Here is a 23,657-nt window from a genome sequence, read left to right as displayed (position 1 = left end):
AACACAGTATGCATGGCAGCATGATAACCGCTGACGATGCATGAATAAACGCACAACAAGATGGCTGCAGGATGCTCAAGATCACTCGACAGGAACTGAATTCAAGGAAACGCATTCAAAGAGCATTCTACAGTGAGGACAAACTGGTCTTTTGGCGACACGTGCATGTCATTCTCGAGAACGTGAAACCTATAAGTTCATGGCTTTACCCACCTCCTTTCTCTCGCTCTGGTTCCTTACACACACCTTTTCCTCCAAGCTGACTTCCCTTGGGCCATTCTTCAGTCTCCAGCCATCATGGACTCGCTTACACTGCTAAATATTCTGCTCACGCTTGCTAACTTCTTCCTCTTCTTGTCCTTGCTAGTCGACATTTTACACACTTCTATCAAAATCTTTTAACATGAGAGAGCACATGTCGTCTACACGACGCCCCCATCGACATGTACCATCGCATCCTTCGGCCGTCTTGCAAATCTCGTCTTTCACGTTTGACAGCAATGAGATCATGCGGCAGATACGACAATCGCATAATCGAACATGGAGAATGACAAGCGAGCGATGCCTGCCTCGCGGCGATCGACTCCTATAGGCAGCGTTTGTGTTGAACTGAGGCTTCGAATACCACCGGCCACCCTTTGCCAACGACCGATTGACAATAACGAAGTCGAAATATCAAAATATATACAAAAGAGTGGGAGAAAAGCCATATTATTCAATAAGAGAGAGCTAGATCTACGCGATGTAATTATCCCTATTATACATGCTTACCTTATCTACCCTTATCTACCCTTATCTACCCTTATACCAGTACTTAAATAGAGCCTTAATAAAGCTAATATATAAGGTTTAATATTATGAGAATCTAAAATATTTAGTACTCCCCCTTATTAAATATGAATAATATTAAAATTTTTCCTTATTCTATATCCGTTAACGTTCGTTATCGTCGCTACTAGAATCTAATTCTTTACTAGTAAGTAAATTAATAATACCTATATCCTTCTTAAAGTTCCTTGATACCCTATTTTAATTAATAAAGTTAAAATTATCTTTAAAACGTAAAAATTAATTTTTAGTAAACGGTTTAGTTAGTTTATTAGTTATTTGCTCCTCCGTCGGTATATAAATAAGGTTAATAAAACCGTCTTTAACCTTTTTACGTACGAAATACTATTAAATATCGACATATTTTATCCGTTAGTATTATATTAGGTTCTTTATAAGTAATATAGCTCCTTAATTATTATAATAAATAATAATTACCTTTATATTATCCTTACTTCCCTTTCGAAGACTAGAGTTAAATTCCGTATATAATCTTTTTAATGAAATTGCCTCCTTGGTTACTAGTATTTATCCTATATATTTTATTTCCGTTGAAGATAAAGCTACCGTTTATTGCCTTTTCGAATTCTAATTAATGATTTTATTACTAAGGTTAAATATAAAATTAGAAGTAGACTTTTTAGTATTATAGTTGCTAGCCTAGTAAAAATTAAAAAACTTTAATAGAGGGTTTAATTCCCTGGAGAATACTAATATTTAGTCCCGAATACTTTTAGAATATATAAATACCTTCTTTAATATATAGAAGTAAACTTTAATAGGGTTAGTAATATATCGAGCGAATATTGGAATTATATATACAATATTTAATCTAATACCTAATATAATATATATTAGGGATCTAATAATTAATTAATATATTATTACCCTAATTTTCTTAATTTATTAATTATTACCGGCCTTCTTAAGCTAGTCGGTTATCATCGGCGTATCCGTCGGGTTATAATATATTATACCAAATTAAGCTAGGGCTTTATTAATATATCTCTATTAATCGAAATAAATAATTTTATCCCATTTATTCCGAGTAATACAAATACTAAAATAGTAAAAATATAGACCTAAATCTATTATTTAGAATTTAATAATTAATACCTCTTTTAGATTCTAAATCTCGGCTTTATCCTTACCTATAATTAATAGATCGTCTACGTAAATAGCTACGAAAATGCTAGCTTTAGAGAAGATTCCGTAATTAATAGTAATAGGATTATAATTAAAGTTTTTTAATATTATTATAGGGGTATTAAATTAAACCTTAGGTATTTATTTAAATCCGTAAAGGGTTGTATTTAATATATATACTTTTCTAAATCTATTAATAAATTTTGGTAGTTATCCTATATAGATCGTCTCCTCTATATTCTTATATAGGAAAGCTGTTTTAACGTCTATCTATTTAATTTCGAAGTTTATAATTATAGTAATAGCGAATAGGATTTTATAGTTTATTAGTTTAACGATAAATATAAACGTTTTAAAATAAATTATGCCTTCGATTTATTCGAAATTATATATTATTTACTACGTTTTCATCTAATAACTTCGCTATTTAGCCTTCATTTGAATTTATAAACCTATTTACCGCAAAGGATATATATTCTTAATATAATTTCTATTAAATCCTATATACTATTGTCGATTAAAGATTTATATTTATCGGCTATAGCGTTTAATTACTTATACTAGAAGAAGTTTTCTTTCGCTTTTTTTAATTATCAGGAGATATTCCAGGCGGTGCCTAGATATCTCCACCCTGTCGTGACATATGCTGAGTCAAGCATGGGCATGCTCATTTGAGTATATTACAGTATATAAGAGTGTTTACCCCATTGGTTTCTATTAAGATTAACGGATTAGTTAATTATTATTTTACAACCTATTATTTATTTTACTTACGCTCTATAAAGTCGTGTGTGAGGTTTCAAATTAAGGCTGTCGATAATTATTATCTTCACTTCTTTTAATGAGATTATCGCTAATCGTTACGTATTATTATTCTATTTAATAATTAGTTACTTATTCTCTTATTTTCTATTAGTATTACTTATAAAGTACGTCTTCGTATAATAAATAGTACTTGTAGCTTAGTTTTAAACCGACCTTATTATTCTTTATTCTTTTTCTCTTTTCCTTTTGTAAAGGGGGGAGATTTACTCTTCGTTTCGATAGTTTTAATATAATTATTAAATTTCCTATCCTAAAACCAAATATATTACCTATTCTAATTCTTTAAACTCCCCTTTCTTTATAATTCTTTTATTATCCTTACTAGTTTCGAAGTATACTTTCACTATAATAAATAATAATGATTCTATTCCAATTGCAATTTTTGAATTATAGGATAATTAATGATTATGTAAGGCGTGGTAAATTATCAATTATATTATATTCTAAAAATAATTTTACTATAAAAAATGTTTTTATATTATTGCTTAGGATTTTATTATTAAGCTAGCCAAACTTTATTTTAATAAAATAAATTAAATTTTTACCGACGAAGATTAGGCTACGAAGAATAAGAATTAAAGTTTTAATATAAGTTAGGTTATTAATATAGATATAGTCGATAAAGAAGTTTAATTTATCCTACGAAAATATCGCTGCTTAATTAAAAATTATCCGGTCCTAAGTTACGAAACTTAATTATTTCCTAAGGATAAGGACCGTTAAATTTATTAATTTAGGAAGAAGTATTATTATAATTATATAAATTAATTTAAAATTAATAATCGTAAAATTACCAACGATATAATTAAATAAGCCGTTAAAGTGCTAATTCCTCTTAATATCAATGTATTTGAGATAGGCTCCTAATTTTAATTTGTTAGCAACTTTTCTAATACTGGTAAAATAACCGACGCTCCTTGTACTAATTTTACGGATATTATTAAAATAGCCGACGCTCTTCCTATCGATCCGATTTAGGTCCCAATACCGCTTTCCTTACTATTAATTCCGGCTAATTAAAATATTTATCCTATATTTCCAATAGAATGTATTATTTTACGCGTTAATTCGATTATATAAGTCGCTACTAATTTTACTGAGTAATTCGCTACTAACCCGGCTATCATGTACTTTGTTAATATAATTTAAACGGAGGCGTTGGTTCGATTCGTAGTAAAATAATAGTAAGAATACTAATTTGCATAACCCATTCCGATTATAACCGATATTTTTCCGATTTATTTTATTAAGCTTCATTAATATATTGTTCGCGCTATTTAGAACAGTCTAACCTTAAGTACCGTCTATATTATTAATTAAAATTAGCGTATAATACCGCTATATTATAGTATTATAATTGGGGCCCGAAACCTATATATTACTAACATTACTAATTAATTAAACTATTTTCGTATTAACTGCGATAACCGGCGGCCCCTAACGGAAAATTTGTAAAATTTGCCACTTCCTAACCGATTATTTATTAAGAAGGACGGAAGTTATTATCCGAATACGGATTACTTAATAATTTATATACTGGTAATTAGAATACGTCCTATTCCGATTATATATAATATTATAATATTTAATTATCCCGCTCGTTAGTAAATTGAATAAGCTCCGCCACCTAATTATTATTCCCGTTAGTAGGCTAAAAATATCGTTCATTAATGTAACGGATCTGAACGAGTTGAGTATAGCAAGCAGTCGTATAGTTGAAATGCTATATTTGATAAAGAGAGTAAGAAGGAAGACTGTACCAGAAGGGTGTAGTTGAGATAAGGTTTTAAGGTGTAGCGTACGGGCTAGGCAGGCTAGGCAGTCGGGTGGGTCTAGCCAATTAGAGGGGGTGTATTGGCCTTAGCGCCAGCTAGCTGTATGCGGCTGGCTTGGTAATAGTTAAGTTTAACCCCTGGGTTCTAGCCCTATGATATTACCCCCTTGCTCCCCTTTGGAGAGTAGGGCCCGTAGAATCGGACTCTACGGTCTACCGCACTAAATACTACGCAGTTAAAATATACCAAAAGAATTAAAATCTAGTTAATTAGCTATACCCAACCAAATACCTATTTCAACGGGGAAGAAAATTAATAATACTAAGAAAAGTATTTATATTAAGTTCCCAAATAAACGCTGCACAATTACTTGCCTACTACCCGAGTCGGTGACGACGTGCCCGCCGTTATTTATATAGAGTTGCGCCCTAGCCAAGGTATTAAGATTAAATTAGGGGATATTTTTAGACCTTGCTTATTAGGGAACCTTTTTTGCTGTGTTATATTAGTAATTTGTGATGGAAATAATCAAATTAAGGTTATTACCCAGTATTTTATATTACTTTACTTCTCTTGCTAATAATCGGCTGCCTTCTTTTTCTTTCGCTAAGGACGGCCTTAGTAATTCTTGTGCCTACGAAATGTAATACCTGTTCCTTCTATCGGTTGCGTTTCGAATAGGCACTAATGTGGTTGGGCGGCGAAGGGTATTGCTATGTGACCTGCCTATTTGATTAGCAGATGGTATGCTTTGGTAAGCTAATTTGAGGTCTTTCCTTTTGGATATGGTGGCGCTCCTTTACCCCTAGTATTATTAGGGTCGACTTTAATAAGTCCTTACTTAGTTTGAGAGCTCCTCTTCTTGATTATCGTTGTTGTAACCGCCTAAGCCCCTAACCGGGTTGTTAATACGAACGTTGTTTATTTTAGTCTTGTTGTATTGCTTGAACTAGTGGGAGCTACTCCTATAGTTCGTATACTTGCCCTCCCGCTTCTATTTGTTCTTTTGTTTTTGGGACGGCGACGGTTTCGACGAGGTTACCGAAGTATTAATGGAGGTGTCTATAGGATTACCGTTATTTTTAACCGGGGTATGCCTTTGAGACGAAGACGAGGAGGTAGAGGTTAAAAGAAAGGTATTGCTATTAAAACGATAAAGATATTTTAATAGTGGAGAATATTGTTTAGGTACGTCGGTTTAGTCTGAGAGGCGCTGTTTCTAGTTATGGTTTAAGGCCGAAGTTAGTTAGTTGATTTTTGCTACCTCTAATTAAGAATTAGTACGAATACGATAGAATACTTCTTCGAAGCGGGCGAGGAAAGCGGCTATTAATTCGCCTACTTTCTAACGAAATCGGTAGAACTTTTAACCAGCCCTCTTAATAGCGTTGGGGTCCCTATATGTAAGTTTAAGTTTGTCGATAAGTTGATGGGGGGTTCGGGTCCTAAGCGCGCTGGCAAAGGCTACTAACAGTTTTTTAACAGCGGACGAAAGGTAGGAGAGTAGGTAGTAGAATTGCGTTTTTATATCGCTAATGGCGTGCCCATCTATATGGAGTTTAGCCTGTGCGCTTAAAACCTAGGTTTTAAATTCCTTTTTATTGCTTGAGAACCTTTTAAGTTAAGGGAGTACGGATTTTAGGGCGACGGGTCTCGAGATAACTTTGGTTAGTAACGTCTAGAAGGCGGTCTTGAATTACTATAGACGTTCCTAAGGGTCCTAAGACTAAGGGATCGCGGGGAAGGTGGCTAGTATTATTATCGAGAGGGACGGGGATCCGGATAGTAAGCAATGTAAATAAAAAGGTTCGTTATTAGAGAAGATGAGAATAATGAGGTAGGGAGACTCTTTGGGCGTGTAGGCGAGGTAATGAAGGTTGATAAGATAGTTAAATATAATATAACGGATTTGAATGAGTTGAGTATAGCGAGTAGTCGTATGGTTGAAATGTTATATTTGATAAAGAGAGTAAGAAGGAAGACTACACCAAAAGGATGCAGTTGAGACAAGGTTTTAAGGTGCGGCGTACGGGCCAGGCAGGCCAGGCAGTCGGGTGGGTCCAGCCAACCAGAGGGGGTGCATTGGCCTTAGCGCTGGCCAGCTGCATGCGGCTGGCTTGGCAACAGCTAAGCTTAACTCTTGGACTCTAGCCCCATAACAATTAAATTCTTTTACTTTAAATCTAAACTTCCAAGCATTAAATCCCTAAAACTTCTCCTTAAATATAAAGTCCCCTTCCAGTTTAACCCTTCGTTTATTAACTATATTAAATTTTTATTTAGCCTGTTAATCTTTAATAGCCGACGGTATATTTCGCCGAATCCCCTTTTATTAATTCTTCCTACCATTTAGCTAATCCTAATAATAGTAGTACGATATCGGACTCCGGAACGCTTAATAAAATTATCTTTAACTTATTAAAAAGAATTAATTGATTAGAGAACTAAATTAACGAACGTTCCTATATATTTAACGGGAATTTTAATAATAAAGTTATTTAATAAAAATTCTTTAACGTCGGAATATTTTATCTTAATGCGGATAAAAATAAAAAGAAGAAATGTATCTATACTAATAGTAAAATTAATATTTATACCAATTATAGATTTTTCTTTAACGCTATTTACAAAGCTTCGCTCATTTATACTAAGCGTTGTAAAATTATTATTAATAATATTTAAGTATTATTACGTAGAGCCGCCCTTTCTTAATAAATTAATACGCTTTTTAGCTTTAAATGTAATAAATTTTATAATAATTTTAATAGGATTACCGACGCTTTTAATTCAATTTTCGGGGTTAGGCCTAACGAAGCCTAGAAATAATTAAATACGTATAAATTTACCGCGGAAATAAATAGGAAAAGTAATTATATTTTATACGATTATTCTATAGAAATATGTATATACCCTCGTTTATAGGGTAATAATAATAATTTCTAACTTTATATTCGTCTATAGAATAGCCTATACCCAAAATTGAAATCCCATTACATTAAATTATAATAGGGCGTATAATTTAGTAGTTACGTTGATATAACTATTAAGAAGGCCGAAGTGGTACGTAGCGAACTAATTAATTTTTCGAAGGCTTTGCGCTCTATTTTCTAAATATTTATAAGTACCGATTATAATGAGAGTTCCTTTAATGCCGCTTCTAATGAAGTGCTAGTAAATTTTAGGGAAGTTTTTGCTTATTAGGGCGACTGCGATAATTCGAAGGATAAAAATAATAAGCGTTTTAATAATTAAGATTCTAATGATCGGTTTAATAATAATAATAACGGTAATAGATTTAAAAATAATAAGTTTGATAATCAATTTAGTTAGGATAATCGTAATTACGACCGTTTGGGTAATAATAGTATTCGCTTCTATCGTTAAAATAAATGGTTTAGTAAGCGGTAGTTCTATAAGGACAGTTACTATATTTATACTAATTAGATTAATATTTATAGTAATGAATTTAACGCCGATAATAAAATATCCAAATCCGAAAGCGAAGGCTAGAATTTTATTTATAATTTCGAGGAGGAACTAAATAATTCTTATATAGATATGTCGGCCTTTAAATATAATAATAAGTCTTTTATTTATTTTACTAATCTCATTAATTTCGTTATTTTCGTATCTTCTAATAATATTATTTTAATTACTTAACCGACGCTTAAACCCGCGTACCCGGCCGCTATTCCTAATAAAAACGCAATTAAAAGTGCTTCCGCCGAGGGCTATATAGTAACCCTATGATTAAATTTATTATCCGATCCTAGTTTTACGGCGATTTTTAAACGTTTAGAGGTAGCCTAGGCGTTTTATAGGTCGTTTAATTTCTTGTTTAAATTTTAAATTATAATTTCGAAAGGTTTTTGGGAAATGTTCGAATAGGTCGGAAAAGTAAGAAATACGGATATCGAAGTAAGATTACTCGTATTAGTAGAGCGTTGGAAATTAACTTTATTGGATATTATATATCAAAGTTAATATTATTTACTTGTTTTTACTGAAGGTTAAATTATCGAAGTTATTCCTAATATTATATTACGAAACGGAGAATTAAATTATTTAAAAAATACTTTATATTTATAAATTAATATTAAACTTAGCCTAAGTATATTATTAATTACAATATACTTTAATTTAGGTTATTTATTAATTGTAGTAAATCGTATATTTATTAATAATTTTTTACTGGTATTTAACATTCTTTAATTCCGTTGAACATTATAAAGGAAATTAATTTAAAAACGGTAATTAATATTCTTACTAAATTTATTTTTCATATAGAAGGAAAAATTAATAGTATTATAATTAATAATTACTTTTAAATATCCGCTTTAATTATTAACAAATTAGGCCCGAATATACTATTAAATACTAATTTCCTTTGCCATTACGGAATAAAAGTTAATTTTAATATTATTCTTTACTCTTTTCGATTTATCTTTAGTATAAAAGTGCGCAGCGAAGTTTTTTCCAAAAAAGAGGAGGTAAGGGAGGATACGCTTATTACCCAAATTTTCGCTAAAAACGATACAACTTTTCTTTTAAACTAGTCAAGTAGTCTTTTCATATATTATAGCGTCCAATTTAGTAATTATTAAAGTTAAAATAAACGCCCGGTATATAATTTTTATATTTAGTATCCTTTCTTATTAGACGTTACCGTAAATAGTAAAATATATAAAGTAATCCCGTATTTTAATTAATTTAACGAATTACTTTTTATCCTTATAAATATTTGAACTAGTATACTTATATGTCCTTTACTTAAAGTTATTAGAAAAACGATATTTATTAACGCTTCGGACGTAATATATTTAGCCGCAATAATTTAAATTAGATTCTTTCTGGAGTAGTACGCTATATATATTGACGAAAGTATAAAGGACGATAAGGAAATTATAATTCGTAAAGTAGTTTTTAACGTCCCGTTTTACGGATTTAATAAATTTAATGATATTAAATGTATTCTTTTCTAAATAGGTATTAATATTTATAATATTAATCCCAAATTTGCTTAATAAGTTAAAAGCCTCCTAAATAAATCTATTAACGTTTTTAGAAATGAGGGGATCGTTCCTATATAGAAGGAAGATAAAATAGATATTAATTTCGTCAAAGGGTAGTAAAATTAGTAGAAAATCGTTAGACTTTACCTTTTTAGATTTAAAGATCGTAAATTCTTTAATGAAGAATACAATAAGATATACGCTTAAAGAAAAACATTTTTTATATTATAGTTTACGCTTACTATATACTCTATATCTATTATTTAGCCGAAAATTAATAGGGTTAATAAGGGTCGTACTATTATTAACCTCCGATTATTAAATAGTATTACTATTTCGGATATATATCCGTTACCCGATTAAAAGGATATTATTAATATGATAATCGGTAAGAAATTCTTCTCTATTTTCGACGCTGCTAAATTTTTCTATTAACTATTTATTTTTATTTACTATTACAATTATATAATAATAATTAATTTTTGGGATTTTAAATAAATTAACGTCGTTATTATAAATTTTAACAATTTTGTTACCTTCGTATAACTGTTTATGGACCGATTATTTTTCAATTAACATTTATTTATACGAATATATATTAATAATATCATTATTTATAATATAATAAAAGAAATGTATTTAGAATACTTAATTATCTTTATAAATTTCTTTATTAAGTACCGCATATATATTAGCGCTAATAAATCTTTCGCCGCCTTCCTATTTATTTAATTACTTAGTAGTATTATTAACAGCAAAGGTCTTTTGCGTATAGAAAATCGAATTAAAGCGTTCTAAAAGTTTAATTTTCCGGATATTTTAAATTCTTTAGAAACTTAGTTCGGTATAACTAGTTAATTATTTAAAAGTATACCCTAATTTACAGTTAAAAAAGAATTATTAAATAAGAAGAAGATTAAATTATTAAAACGAGTACGAGAATTGGGAGATTTATAATTAGGAATAATAAAATACGCTCGGAAGGTTAATATTTCTAAAATTAAATTCGAGCCAATTAAAGAAGAATTGAAAGCTTTTTACAATATATAGGAGAATTTATATCATTAAGCGTATTTATTTTACTATATTAAAAGCGAAGTATTATTTATTAAAACAAACATTAATAAAAGTATTTATAGGGTTTACATTTTTTAATTTTAATACGTAGGGGATAGCGAATCTATCCCTAATATAAGTAAAATTCCCTTAATTATACTTAAACTAATCTATTTCCTATTAAAATTAATTATTCTAGCCGAAAAGAAATACGGCTCTATAGAAACCGAAGTGATGACGATTATTTAGGCTTTATGAAAATTACGTAGAATGATATGATTTAATAAATATGACATAAATATTATTAAATATACTTTTCTATAAACTATAAATTTAATTAGAATTAACCCTAAATTTACTAATACTATTAATCAAACTTCCTAATTTAATTTAAATATTTTCTATATTTTAAACTTATTAAATATCGTTCCCGATACGTTATTAAAGTTATTAATTATCGAGCCTACTAACAATAATGATATTTCCGATAAATTTGCCCATATCTAGTCCCATTTTAATTATTTAAAAGAAAATAACGCTTTTACTTTTATATATACGGAAGTTTCCTAAGATACCCGTATTATAATTCCTATTATTTCTTTTATTTTTCGCTAATAATTAATTGAAATTTACCCTTCCGACCTTAAATATAATAAAATCATCTAATTAATTACTAATATTAACTTTCCCAAATATATTTATATACATTAATCTAATAAGCGTCCTAATCTACCCGTCGGTCCTTACTTCCTTAAAAACGGCCTCTTATACTATATAAATTATTAAGATAAACGTTACTTTTATATCTTTCGTTCTTTCGTATAAGAAATTCTATAATTCGTATATAACGAAGAATATTACTTTAATATTAATAGAATAATAGACGACCTAACCTACTTTTATATATATTAAAAAATATAGATAGTTCGGGAATATATTAAGTATTACGAAATATACCGGTAAAATTAAGGCGATCGTTAACTAATTTTTAGCGAATTTATACTAATTGGGATTTTTCCCAAGTTATAATATATTATTATTATAGATTTTATAATAGATATACTAATAAGTGTATTAATTAATACGATATAGAATATCGCCGATTTCAATAAGTTTAATACTATATACTTCGTAACTTATAAATTTAATAAGAAAGTACTTTTATTAATACGATATTCTATTTACAGCGTACGAAAATTAGTTACCGTTCTATTATAAATTTTACAGTATTATAATTAGGATTTACCAGTCGCTATAATTAACAATTATAATTCAAAATTCGTTTTTACCATTTAGCGCAATATTTTTAAAGTATTAGCAGTAAATTTATTATTTTCAATAGTCTATTATACTTGAATAAATAATTCATCCGAATGTATTAATTAAATAGCAGAAATAATGATTCTTATATAGTACATTATTAATACCCAGGTATAACTACTTATATTAGTAATACTTTAATATAATTTCAATAATACTATCCAAATTACTATTAATATATCTCCAAACAAATTAATTTATAATTTTAAACCCAGATCTATAATTAACCTATTAATCGTAAATATAAAAGAAGTAATTATAGTGGAATCTTTAATACTAGTACATTAAAAATTGTAATTAAAAGCCGCCGAATTTATTAATAGGGTAAGTATAGCGGTTAAAATAAAATATAATATAAAATACTTTCTAATATCGTTTAAAATTAAAAATAAAGTTTATTTTCCTTTTAATAAAGGTTATTATCTATTAAATAATCCGAAGAATAAATAATTAATAAAATAGATAGATCCTTACAAAATTTTAGAAAAGGTTGGCCCTTTAATTTACAAATTTAATTTACTTTCTTTATAATATACCTATTTAGTAATTTTCGTTGCGCATTTATAGAAGCTAATTTAAAGTCCTAATCCATTCGGGAGAGACGTTCCGCTTCCCCAATTTATAAAAATTAATAACTAAAAAGAATAAAAATTCGAGAATTTAGTAACTAAAAGTTAGGAGCCGAAAGACATTAAATATTTCGTTAAAGAGGCCGCATATCAAGATAAGATTAATATATAGGAATTATATTCCGAATTAAGAAAAAACCCTAAAGAAAAGGTCGAGGGATTTAACGTTAAATAATTATTAGAATTACCGTTGTAAGGTATTCGGAAGAAAATAATCTAGCGTTTGGTTTATAAATTAGGCCGTACTTAATTAACCCTAATATTTAAGGTAATAATTTTTTTAATAAAAAGGAAAGAGGAAAGGCGAAGACCATTTAATACGGATGTTTAAAAATATTTTCCTTCAATTATTTTGCTTCTTAATTTTATTTTTATTCTTTTTGCTATTATCTTTATAAATAATTTATTAAGATTAATAAAATTTCGCGCTTCTAAATTCGAAGTCGCAATAAAATTATTAAATTAATACTGCCAATTTATAATATATTAGGTATTTTAAATATGTTTTTCGTTTATTCTTTTATTTTAAATAAGCAATTCTAGTACGCGCACTTAAAGCCGCTAGAATTAGGCAACTATAATTATATAAAGTAATAAAATAAACGTAATATTCGGTAAATAATTGAAAAAATATAAATTTAAATAGGGTCGAAGGTTTTTAGTACGTATATAATTCTTTCAATTTATTTAAAATTTTCCTTCCTTATTAGAACCTTTTATTTACTCTATCCTCAGCCCTTATAAGTAGCCTTATCCTTATAAATGCTCGGTTTTACAGTTATACTTATTATTTATTATATTTATTAATTAATTATTTTATATTATTTCGCCTTCAATCTCACTTTTATAATAAAGTACAACATTAAAATAATTACGCTATAATTCAACTACCCTTATATTAAAATTACTAATTAGATAGTTCAAAACGGTAATCCGGATAACGAATTAAGTACGTTAAATAACGACCTCTACTCAATTACGTTAGTAATCAAATTAAATAATTATTTTCCTACTCTTATTAATTTAATTATATATTTTAACCGCGTTTATAAAGAGGGCATTAAAGATAAAATTATTAATATAAATTGCAATAGCTTCTATATTATTATTCCAACCTTTATTACTATTAATATTATTATGATAAACGATTAAGTCTTTATAAGTTTCTTTAACTATATTCGCTTTTAATATACAATTAATTATATTAATAATATAAGCATTATTTCGAGCGATTTTGATCCTTATACCCGTCTCCCCTCGCGCGATAAAATTCACGCCCTTAACAGTATTATAATTACGAATACTAAAATCGGTAAAAAGATTACCCGTCGTTAGGTATTTCCTATAATAATCTAATATTTATTTATATATTATAATAATTACTTCGCCTCCGTTCTTTATACTATTATCAAACGTACTAGCGTCTAAATTGATTTAAATTAAGCGATTTTATATATTATCAGTAATTCTAACAATTATACTACAATAATTTTTGCATCCCTAAAATTTAATAATATTATCCTTTATAGTAAATTCATTACTTAGTAAGATTATTTTGCCGACGATTATAATAATACTGACGGGCTCTTGGACCTTGGGCTTCATTGCCGGCTTATCCTCCTCGACGGGTCGTTGAGGGGGGAGTGTGCGCCCACCAGCCGCGCTGGAATAGCAACTTCTTGCCGGCCTCGTTTTCGGTATCCGCAAGGCGTGTCCTCCCTCTGGTGCCTCGGCTGACGGCTCCATACGGCGCCAGCGTTATGACCCCTTATTCCTCGTGTAGAGTCGCTTGTTTCCTCTTCTTCTGCCCGGCAATTTTGCCTCCTTTTTCTCTCCCTGCCCGCTCTTCTTACGGTCTTTGTTGACTACGTTGCTAAAGTCGGTGATGGCGTAGAAAATCCTCTCGCGCCAGTGCGCACGCCCTTCGTTGGTGCGCGGGATGTCCGCGAGTGATTCTTGTCTGATGGTAACCGCGATCTGAGCGGAGGCCAGCTGAGTGTATTCAGCTTCTAGGCGTTCGGCATGCTCGTGGGATGTAATATATCCCTGGAACGTATCTGCGGTGTTCTCCGCCATCACCTGGCTAATCGTCTTACCCGCATGGGCTTAGCCAGTGGAGGCCAGGTCTATCTCAGGGGCCTGGCCAAATTTCGCAGGGTCAACGTTCGCCTGGTGGCATGGCCAACCTGGTACCAGGGGGTAGGGTCGTAACGTTGTTGTACGACCAGGTGAACTCCATTTTGATGTTTAGGCTACCTTTGATGCTTGTGGAATCTGGCGGCCAGCCGTTGCACAAGGAGGTGGTGTGCTTTTGAGCTCATTTGTCCAGGATTGTTTGGCGGAAAAGGAAGGAGTTTCATTAATATGAGAGCTTAAGGTAGGTATATAAAAGTCAAAAGTGGCCTGTTTGAAGATCAAGAGCGGCCGGGCTGGACCGCTGGAGTAAGATAGTATTGTACGTTCTGTCAAAGACAAATGGGAAAGAAGAATTCAACCGCTATGCTGGATTAATGAGCCAAACGCCGTCGCTAAAATGCTATGGGACAAACAAAACACGTCCATCAAACGCCGGGCTTTTGGATTCCCTACCTAACCATCAACCCTAAAACTCCCGTTCCGATGTAGCCTCCATCGCCAATCCCTGATCGCAAAACCCCTTAAACCTGGTACTAAGTTGGTTGACTTTCCGGCCGTGCATCGCGGAAAAAAAGCAGCAAAGAGAAAATCCCAAAGCTCAGTTGCCCTCGCCCTTCCTGGCTTTCAGGCCCTCACGAAGCAGCTCACCCCTATTGCCGTTGCAGGTCATGTTCTCATCCTTTCCCTGATGCATTCAAACACTCCGGTCAGACTCTAACTGCTCTCAAAGTCCAGGAAGAGGAAATACTAACCTTGATTTCGGCCTTCGGGACGGCCACAAAGCGGTTGGTCGCGATGACCTGGAGGTAAGCGTGAGGAACGCTCTTGTTCCTCCGGAGCGCGACAAGAACCGCCTGCATGCGGGCGTCGAGAGTCGGGTACTTTTCGAGAAACCATGAAGATTTCTCGACCCACGGAGCAATTCCGGTGTTGCCCTGGTGGGCTTCCTCTGCCGCCTCCTGTTGATGTGATGGGTGTTAGCGAAAGGTCCGAAAACAGATTCAGGTGTGAGAGAGACTAACCAAGATCTTGTCGGCGATGAGCTCAGTGACGAACAAGGAGAGAGTTCGAACGCGGCGGACATGCGTGTTCTCAATCTCTTCTTGTTTGATGACGTTTCCCTGCGCGTCCTTGGTTTCTATTGTGAGATACTGTCAGCTAACAGCTTGGGTGGAACATGTAACGAAAATGAGTCTCAAGTCTTGGTTAGTGAGATCTGAGGATGGTCCGAATGCCACTTCTCTGTCACGATGTGACGGAGTGAGGGAGGAGTAAAATGATTGGCCCGATATTGGGATGGACGTTCAAGGACAGGAAGCATTGTTACAAGTGTAGCGTGTGCTTGGCATGCTGTCAATGGATTAGGCTCACCTTTGATTCGGTTTCTGTTTACCACGTTGGTGAAATCCCGGATCGCCTCCGTGGTCTTTTGACGCCACTCCTTGCGCTTGGCCTCGTCTCCAGGCAGGTCGGCCAGAGAGGCGGGGTTGATGGTCGCAAGGATTCTCGCAGCTTGCTGCTGCATGTACTGCTGCTCCAGCTCTTTGCGATGCTGGCGGGAGGTGAAGTACCCTTGGTACTCACCGTTGGTCTCCTCATTCACCATCTGTGTGATGGTTTTGCCCGCGTGGGCATAGTCGAAGTCAGGGTGGTTGATTTGAGGTTCGGCAAGGTCCAGGCCTATCTGATCGATGCCAGCCTGGTTCATGTTCGTTGGGCTGATTAACACCCGGATGACCGTCTGGACCGCCGATGTCGAAATCAGGTTGGCTGTCAAGTTCGTCCATGTCGAGGCCAAGAGAGATCTGGTCGATGCCAGCTTGGTTCATGTTTTCGTAGTGCTGATTGACGCCAGGATGACGGTCTAGACCGCCGATGTCGAAATCAGGTTGGCTGTCAAGTTCGTCCATGTCGAAGTCAAGAGCCATCTGGTCGATGCCAGCTTGGTTCATGTTGTCGTTGGGCTGATTAACACCTGGATGATTGGTTGAATGGCCGAAGCCAGGGTGGTTGTTCTCAGGTTCATCAAAGTCGATGGCCATGGGGTCACTTCCAGCCTGGCTGACGGGGTAGCCAAAGCCAGCTATGTCGTCAAAGCCGTTCAGATTGTCTGGTTGGATGTGGCCATCGTTGACGTAGCTACCCTGGCCGGCGCCGCCAGAGTTGGGGACGGGGCGGCCGTTGTTGTACGACCAGGTAAACTCCATTTTGATCAATGATGGAGTCAAATTTGAAGCTTGTGGCAGAAAGCCGTCACACCTGAGGGTAACGTCTTTCTGAGGTTGTTTTGTCAGGATTCTGTGGGGGAAAAAGAGGTGAGGGGGTTTAAATACGTGAGTTGAAATCAATTTCGGAAATATTGAATCAGATATACCGAAGGTGGGCTGGCTACCGTGGGTCAGAGCCTCCGGAACCGACGCGTCATTCCTCGTCCCATCATCCATTGCACCTTGAGGTTGCCCGGTAACCGACCGGGCGACTTGACGACCCCTATGTGATCCACTCTCAGCCTCGTCCCAACCCAAACCTGCACTGCTGAAGTGTTAGCAAACAGTGTACAAACGGTACTTTTTCGTCTCTGACCTTGCGCTCCTTCCATTTTAGTGGTGGTCCATCTCCCGAACCTTGTTTATTTTCCTGCAATTTTTCATCTCAACCCCCATGGCGGCCCACTTTCCGCCCTCAAACTTCATGCTCCGGTGTCAATCAGTCACCTGGCAGCTGCCATTGATTAAACCTGAACTGACAGCTGCTGATTCACCGTCGAATTCACCTTTCGACTGATTTAGATCCCAAGCTATTCGCAAAGGGGAACTGGTGAGAAATATGCAAACGGTTTTCCCTCGTCGCCCACCACTCGTTCCTCCTCCGTTGCCGGGTCATCGTCCTATCTCTGACGACCCGAAGCTTCCATCTTCCCAACTTCCCTTCCAACAGTTTCCATCCTCTGCCCCACGTAAACCTGGTGTGGCCAAAGCACACAGTGTGTCATCCGTGAATTATACAGCGGCTGCTATCGTCCGTCAGTCCCGTCCAAATCAGCCCCCGAAGCTTGCCGCAGTCGTCTGCCCACCACGTCATGCAGGTACACTCCTTTTTGGCCGCGCATTGACCACCTCTTTCAGCGATACACCTTGGCATATTTTGGTTGAGTGCAAAGTGAGGTGGCGTCTTCGTCTTCAAGTTCTTTTGACGACTCACAAATGGAGGGCATGAGTGTGAAAGGGAGGTAGTGAACAAGAGACCAGGCAGTTCATCACAGGAAAATATTTAGGAAACGAAAATCCAACAAACATGTATAACACCACCTTTGAACCACCTGTGATTTCCTATCCGTTTCCTCGTATCTCGAACCATGAACAGCGCTCATCCACTTCATGAGCCTCACTTACTCATTCCTTCTTCCTTTACTTCTCCTTCCCCTTCCCCTTCGCGTCCTCCTCACCTCTCGCTTTCTTACTCGGCGTACTTCCATCTGGGGGGCTCTTCGATTCTACCCTCTCCCTTCCCTTCTCCTTCACCTTCCCCTTCCCCTTGCTCAAGCTCGCACTCGCAGGCGCCGTTCCAGATCCAGAAGCAGGAGTCCCAGAAGCCGACGCTCCTGTCGTGTCGCTGTGTAACGATGGCTTTGTCGGATGCAGAGCCGGCAGACGATGCGTCCCCGTGTCCATGGATGTGGAGGACATGGACCCCGAGCGGGACGTGGGGCCAAAAAGTCGTCTGGAGGTGGTGTCCCATTCGTGTGGTGGAACTTGCGGTCTCATGTACACGGGCGGGTTTCTCGAGGTCGGGGTCGAGGTGTAGGTATGGCTCACTGAACGTGGTGTTCCGGAAGCAAAGGCAGAAACAGGGGCAGCAGCAGAAGTAGAAGGAGAAGCGGAAGCAGAAGCAGAAGCAGAGCCAGAGGCTTTGCCTCCGCGTTTCTGGTGTCTGGGAGCGGGAGGCTTGCTTGGTGTCCCAGATCTGGACATGGAGCTTGATGAGATGGAGCCAGAAGGCTTTCTCTGCTGGCGAGTCTTTTGAACTTGTGATGTCTTTTGAACTTGTGATGTCTTTTGAACTTGTGATGTCTTTTGCGGTGGCATCATACGGGCGGCCGCCTTCTTCTGTTCTGACAGGACCTTGTGCCCTTCAGACATCACTATGCTTTTGTTTTGGTTGCCTTTGCGGTTGGTTCTCGATTTCTATATCGTGGGAATTATATGCCCGATTAGCTTCTACCTAATTTATTTCCCAGCATTGAGGTATACGGATGGGGGAAAGTGTGTGGGAGCGGAGGGAGTAGGGATTAGGAAAAAAGAAACGCACCCCCGACTCCGCTCTTGGAGTAGCCACGAGCCGCATCTTCTGATCAATGATAGTAAATTTGTACACGATATTCTTCTCGCTGCGAAGAGCCTTTAGAATGTCTTCCACTCTCAAGCTGAAAGACTTATAATCACGATAATACGTGGAAGGTGGGGCAGACTTGGCTTTGTTAATAAAGACCCAAGGGGCGTAGTTGATGTTGCCTTTGTGGGCTTCTTCTGCGAGTGACTGTTTGTCATGATGGGATATGTTAGCAAGACATTCCAGGGCGGTTATGAGAGAAGAGGAAGTGACAGACCAGAATTTCATGGGCAATCAGCTCTACCTCGAGCGGCTTCAATGCTTTGACACGGAGTATCTGAGAGTTGTCCTTCTTTTTCTTCTTCTTTGAAGCCTGAGTGCTGTCGGCTTGGTTGCCGCCCTCAGACATTTTGCCAGTAGCATGAGCCACTGGTGAAGTTTCAGAGGTCGAACTGTCGGAGATTGAATCGGGAGAGCACCCTTCTACAGCTGTAATCGTAGGGGATCCAGCGCCAGTTTTCTTCGTTGCGGGTGTTTGGGGAGGGACCGCGGTACCGGCCTGAGGAACCCGAGGCTCGTCTTCCTCGGAATCCTCCGTCAATTGACTGTAGTCCGTGATCGCTTCATAAATATTCTTTCTCCATCTCTTTCGCTCGGCGTCGGTCTTGGGTAAGTCATCCATGCTGTTGGGATGCTTTAATTCGCTGTAATCTTTTCCGTTCCTGAGCGCTTCATAGCGTTGTCGTAGACGGTCACCGTGCGCTTTCGAGGTAATGTAGCCTTGATAACCATCTTCTTGGGTGGTGCCGTTCTTGAGTCCCTCTTCAAGAATCTCTCCAATAGAGCGGTACACGGGGGAATCTGTGTCCATGGTAGGTTCTGTCGTCTGAGCTTCCTCTATGATAATGGCTAGTTGATGCTCGCGGCGAAGTTCGAAGGTCCACGCGGTAGGGAGGACAGTATGATCCTGCTGGACGGCGAGAGCCCGTCTTATAAGGAAGTCGATTACTGCTTATAGCAGACAACGAAGGGGTCAGATCACTTGCTCAGAAGGCAAAGGAAAGTTTAGTTCTAGTAATTTCGAGGTACTGATCAACAGTCAGAACACAAATACAAGCTGGGTGAGTGATGACAGGAAACAAGTAAGCTCTTTGTGTCAATAAATGCAGCAAAGGAATGCTTAGAGGTAGCGTTTTGACTTCCTCCCTGTCCTTGTTTGTTCTCTTCCCCTTCTCCTTCCAAGGTCGTCGGTGGAAGAAAAAACCGTGAGAATTTCGTGCAGAGTCCAAAGAGACGGAACCGGACGTGAGAAGCTTCAGGACACGGCTTAAGCATCGTTAGACACAGTGTCCTCCTGCTGCATTCCACGCGCAATTTGTTGGCGTCTTCTCGCCGCTGTTCTCAGGTTTTCTTCGAACTTTTCGGTCTCCTTCCTCGGAGCGCAGACCCATCTCGTCGCAAAATCAGGATCGGCAAAGTCACAGGCGAGTGACTTGTTGACCTTGATATGGGTAATTTATTAGCTACTTTCTTCCTAGTTCACTTTATAAGAGGGAATGTACCGAAGCGGGAATATAGGGAGGCCGTGAAGCCTTTGTGAGGGGGTTGAAGGGTCGGTTGGTATTAAAGCGAAGGCGAGGTAACAAGGCTTTGCACGCAGCGCGATACCTGATTGGTTAGAAATGGGAGATGCCTACGAAAAAAAGACAACTCCTTAGAAGGCCTTCTATAGTATTTACTATAGAAAGCCGATGCTAGGGAATTTAGTGGGCGGGCTTAGGTAGGCGGATAGGCGGATAGGCGGGCGAACGGGCAGAGAGGACTTTGATTTCGAAGTCCGAGAAATGAAGTTATTTACAAGTCGCGCGAAACTTTTCGCGTGACGGAAAAAAAGCGACCGCTAGTGGAATCGAATTGGCGACGATAAGAAAGAGAGCGACGACGAAAACTATTGAGCTACTGGCCTAATTGATTGAGAGGGGCTTCGATGATCTTATTAATATAGAGCGTTGACTTTGGGAAAGAATTATCGTGAACGTGGGTCTTGGGATATGGGCTTTAATTTGAGGATTTGGAGGATTTGGATTTTGGGAAGGAACGACTAACCGCCCCCCTATAAGAACCGCTATAGATTTTCCATTTTAGCGATAGTTTTAGGGAGAAAATGAATCCAACTAATTAGAAACCTCCTTACGTGCAAAGGCTATTTGAGGTGCAAAGGCGAGTCAGGTTGTTAAGGCTTCAACCCCCCTACAAAGGCTTTACACTTTCCCTATTTTCCCGCTACGGTAATAAAACAACTTAGGGAGAGACGTACAAGTAGCTCGTAACCGATCATTTCCACCTCGTCGTCGTCGAGAGCCCGGGCTCTTTTAACATGTGTGTTTCTCGATGAAGACAGGGGCAGCTTCCTGTTGAAGCTTTCAACCTCCTGACGTGAGTGTTCTCGACCCGCAACTGTTGCTGGACTTGGCCGGCTTGAAGTTGTAGAGCTAATGGCTTGGCTAATACCCACTGTATCTGGCGGTTAATAAAGGGTGTTGGCGGTGGCAAATGTACCTGTAGCCGGTGGAAGACGGTCCTCATTGTATACAATGGTCATGTCTTGCATGGCGTTGGACAGACGCTCTCAGAAGGTGTTTCTCGCCTCCCAGGACGTGGAATGCCGTCTAGGGAGTTCGGGTACTTGGCCAAGAGAGATGCATTATAAACTCCATAGATCACTGACATACAAAGTGAAACACCGAAGAGGAAGAGGTAGACAGAACTGTACAGTGGATATATTGAGAAAATAAAGAACAAAATGACTAGCTGGTAGTCCGTCTCTCACTGTTGGCTGTCATGAGCTGGCAGAACACCAGCGTCATGTGAGTCTACCTCACTCTTTCGCTCCCCTCCTTTTGGCGCGCTCACACTGCTCACGCTCCTCACACTTGATGGCAGTTGAGTGGAGGTTCTCTTCAAACCCCGCAACCTCCTTACCAGTGGTGCAGCCCCATCTCCGTGATGTAGTCCGGGTCGAAATGGCTCAAGACTACGGCTTTGCTGACCTAGTACATCCCAAGCCATCGTTAGCACCTTCATCTCAATCAGTGACGTGGCATGGTTAGAGGTACCTACCCTGAGGGCATGGCGGTAAGCCTCCCATCTGGCAGCAAAGGACGGAATCTTCTTGATGTTGTCGAAGTTCCTCTTGACATTGTCGAAGTCCCGCTTGAGAACGTCTAGGTGAGCCTTGTCGAGCTCGTCCTGTGTAACATCGTCAATTTCAGCTTACGACCATGGAGCGAAGACTTAGGTTATTAAGTCAACGAAGGAGGGACATACCAGAAACTCGTAAGCCATCTTTTTGATTTCCTCGTCGTCAAGGGCCATGGCTTTTCCGACGTGGGTTTCCTCATCGGGAACGGGGGCGCCTTGCTGTGCAGGTTGTTCAACACTGCCGTTGCCTTGATCGCCTCCGGCTGGTTAAGAATCAGCATGATCGTCCCCAATGTCTTCAATGTGATCCAAATTTGAGTTGAGGTCATCGGCGTGTTCAGATTGACATACCTTGACCCTTGGTGCTCTGACCCATCCGAGTATCTTGTTGGGACATAACATTGCGAATGACCCCCAGAATCTCCTTGCACCATTTGTCCCTGTCGTCCCTGATAATGGCTGGACGATCAATCCTCATGCCTCTGCTTTTGGAGTTACCCTCCATGGTGATGAGTTGCTGTTGATGAATTGATGGTTGTGTGGTCTTGTGAGGAAGAGGTGAGGAAGAAGGACGTGATGTTGTTGATTTGTGAAAAGGCAAGAAGAGGAAGAACGCCCGCGCACAAAATTTGTAGTTTCCGCATGTAATCTTTGCCAGCTGCCAGCGCTCTCAGGTTCCTATTGACGAGACGGCCGCACTTGCCATCGGATATTGTCCCTCAATAGTACCAAATTGGTTACGGCCCCTCCAAACCTTGAGGTTCCTTGAGGTTCCAACCCAAGTACAACCAAACCTGCTGTTTTTATACTTGTATCTCTCCCCAACAACCTGAAGTAGTAGCGCCAAAAAGCTTTTTGCGCCACACATTTCTGTCGGCCTCGGTGATGGGAAGATCATCGAGGCATCCTGGGTATTTCACCAGGTCTACCTGTGCCTTGCCCTGGCCGTTACGTCGGGCAAGATATTCGCGCTTCTTTGCCTCAAAGTCTTCCTTGGACTGGAAGCGTCCTTGGAAGCCCCGCTCGAGGTCAAAGGCGATGTCAAACGGGTTGTAGGACTCTGGAGGAATGGGTTTGGGGTAGGTAGGCTCCATGAAAGCCACCACTACCCCCAGGGGAACAGGTGGAAGATCAATCTTCATGCCTCCGCCTCTGCGGTTCCCCGCCATGGTTATTAGTTGCTGTTGATACCTTAGCTTGATGGTTGTGTTGTGTTGTGAGGAAGAGTTGAGGAAGGCGGATGTGGGGTTGTTAAGCCCCGCGTCATGTCGAAGGCCGCGTTTAATGGGTTTATTCGGGAACTGAAGAGGAAAAAAACGCATATGCACTGCATTTTGGGGGTTCTACATTGCCATCCGGCAATGGAGTGTCACTGCACGGTTACGGAGTGTGGAAGCTTC

The 23,657-nt window shown here is 37.5% G+C and overlaps 6 protein-coding genes across 6 annotated transcripts; all 6 read right to left on the bottom strand.

Moving 5' to 3' along the window:
* Positions 1-1,545: 1,545 nt before the first annotated feature.
* B0H65DRAFT_432569 (uncharacterized protein) lies at positions 1,546-1,698 on the bottom strand (the record flags this gene model as incomplete). The annotated part of the gene is made up of 1 exon (XM_062825012.1): positions 1,546-1,698. A coding segment is annotated over one exon (153 nt), but the record flags the coding sequence as incomplete, so codon positions are not given.
* A 4,242-nt stretch (positions 1,699-5,940) lies between these two features.
* B0H65DRAFT_433906 (uncharacterized protein) lies at positions 5,941-6,090 on the bottom strand (the record flags this gene model as incomplete). Its single annotated transcript, XM_062825099.1, has 1 exon — positions 5,941-6,090. A coding segment is annotated over one exon (150 nt), but the record flags the coding sequence as incomplete, so codon positions are not given.
* An 8,113-nt stretch (positions 6,091-14,203) lies between these two features.
* Positions 14,204-14,830, bottom strand: B0H65DRAFT_551550 (uncharacterized protein; the record flags this gene model as incomplete). The annotated part of the gene is made up of 3 exons (XM_062829817.1): positions 14,204-14,358; positions 14,445-14,696; positions 14,785-14,830. 3 exons carry the CDS (start codon positions 14,828-14,830, stop codon positions 14,204-14,206), a joined length of 453 nt encoding a protein of 150 aa, XP_062678134.1.
* Positions 14,831-15,331: 501 nt separating this feature from the next.
* On the bottom strand, positions 15,332-17,264 carry B0H65DRAFT_579524 (uncharacterized protein; the record flags this gene model as incomplete). The annotated part of the gene is made up of 6 exons (XM_062830764.1): positions 15,332-15,406; positions 15,480-15,686; positions 15,750-15,865; positions 16,099-16,407; positions 16,598-17,003; positions 17,061-17,264. Coding segments are annotated over 6 exons (1,317 nt in total), but the record flags the coding sequence as incomplete, so codon positions are not given.
* Positions 17,265-18,134: 870 nt separating this feature from the next.
* On the bottom strand, positions 18,135-21,667 carry B0H65DRAFT_511146 (uncharacterized protein; the record flags this gene model as incomplete). The annotated part of the gene is made up of 4 exons (XM_062828462.1): positions 18,135-18,911; positions 19,036-19,263; positions 19,334-19,953; positions 21,616-21,667. The coding sequence occupies 4 exons, from the start codon at positions 21,665-21,667 to the stop codon at positions 18,135-18,137; spliced, it is 1,677 nt and encodes a 558-aa protein (XP_062678132.1).
* A 196-nt stretch (positions 21,668-21,863) lies between these two features.
* On the bottom strand, positions 21,864-23,426 carry B0H65DRAFT_445059 (uncharacterized protein; the record flags this gene model as incomplete). The annotated part of the gene is made up of 5 exons (XM_062825711.1): positions 21,864-21,902; positions 22,177-22,305; positions 22,384-22,520; positions 22,609-22,774; positions 23,067-23,426. 5 exons carry the CDS (start codon positions 23,424-23,426, stop codon positions 21,864-21,866), a joined length of 831 nt encoding a protein of 276 aa, XP_062678131.1.
* Positions 23,427-23,657: the final 231 nt, after the last annotated feature.

The sequence above is a fragment of the Neurospora tetraspora genome (assembly GCF_033439725.1).
Source record: "Neurospora tetraspora strain CBS 560.94 chromosome Unknown B0H65scaffold_7, whole genome shotgun sequence".
Lineage (NCBI taxonomy): Eukaryota > Fungi > Ascomycota > Sordariomycetes > Sordariales > Sordariaceae > Neurospora > Neurospora tetraspora.
The sequence above is the reverse complement of the archived record's forward strand: the minus strand, read 5'-3'. Positions and strand labels throughout refer to the sequence as shown.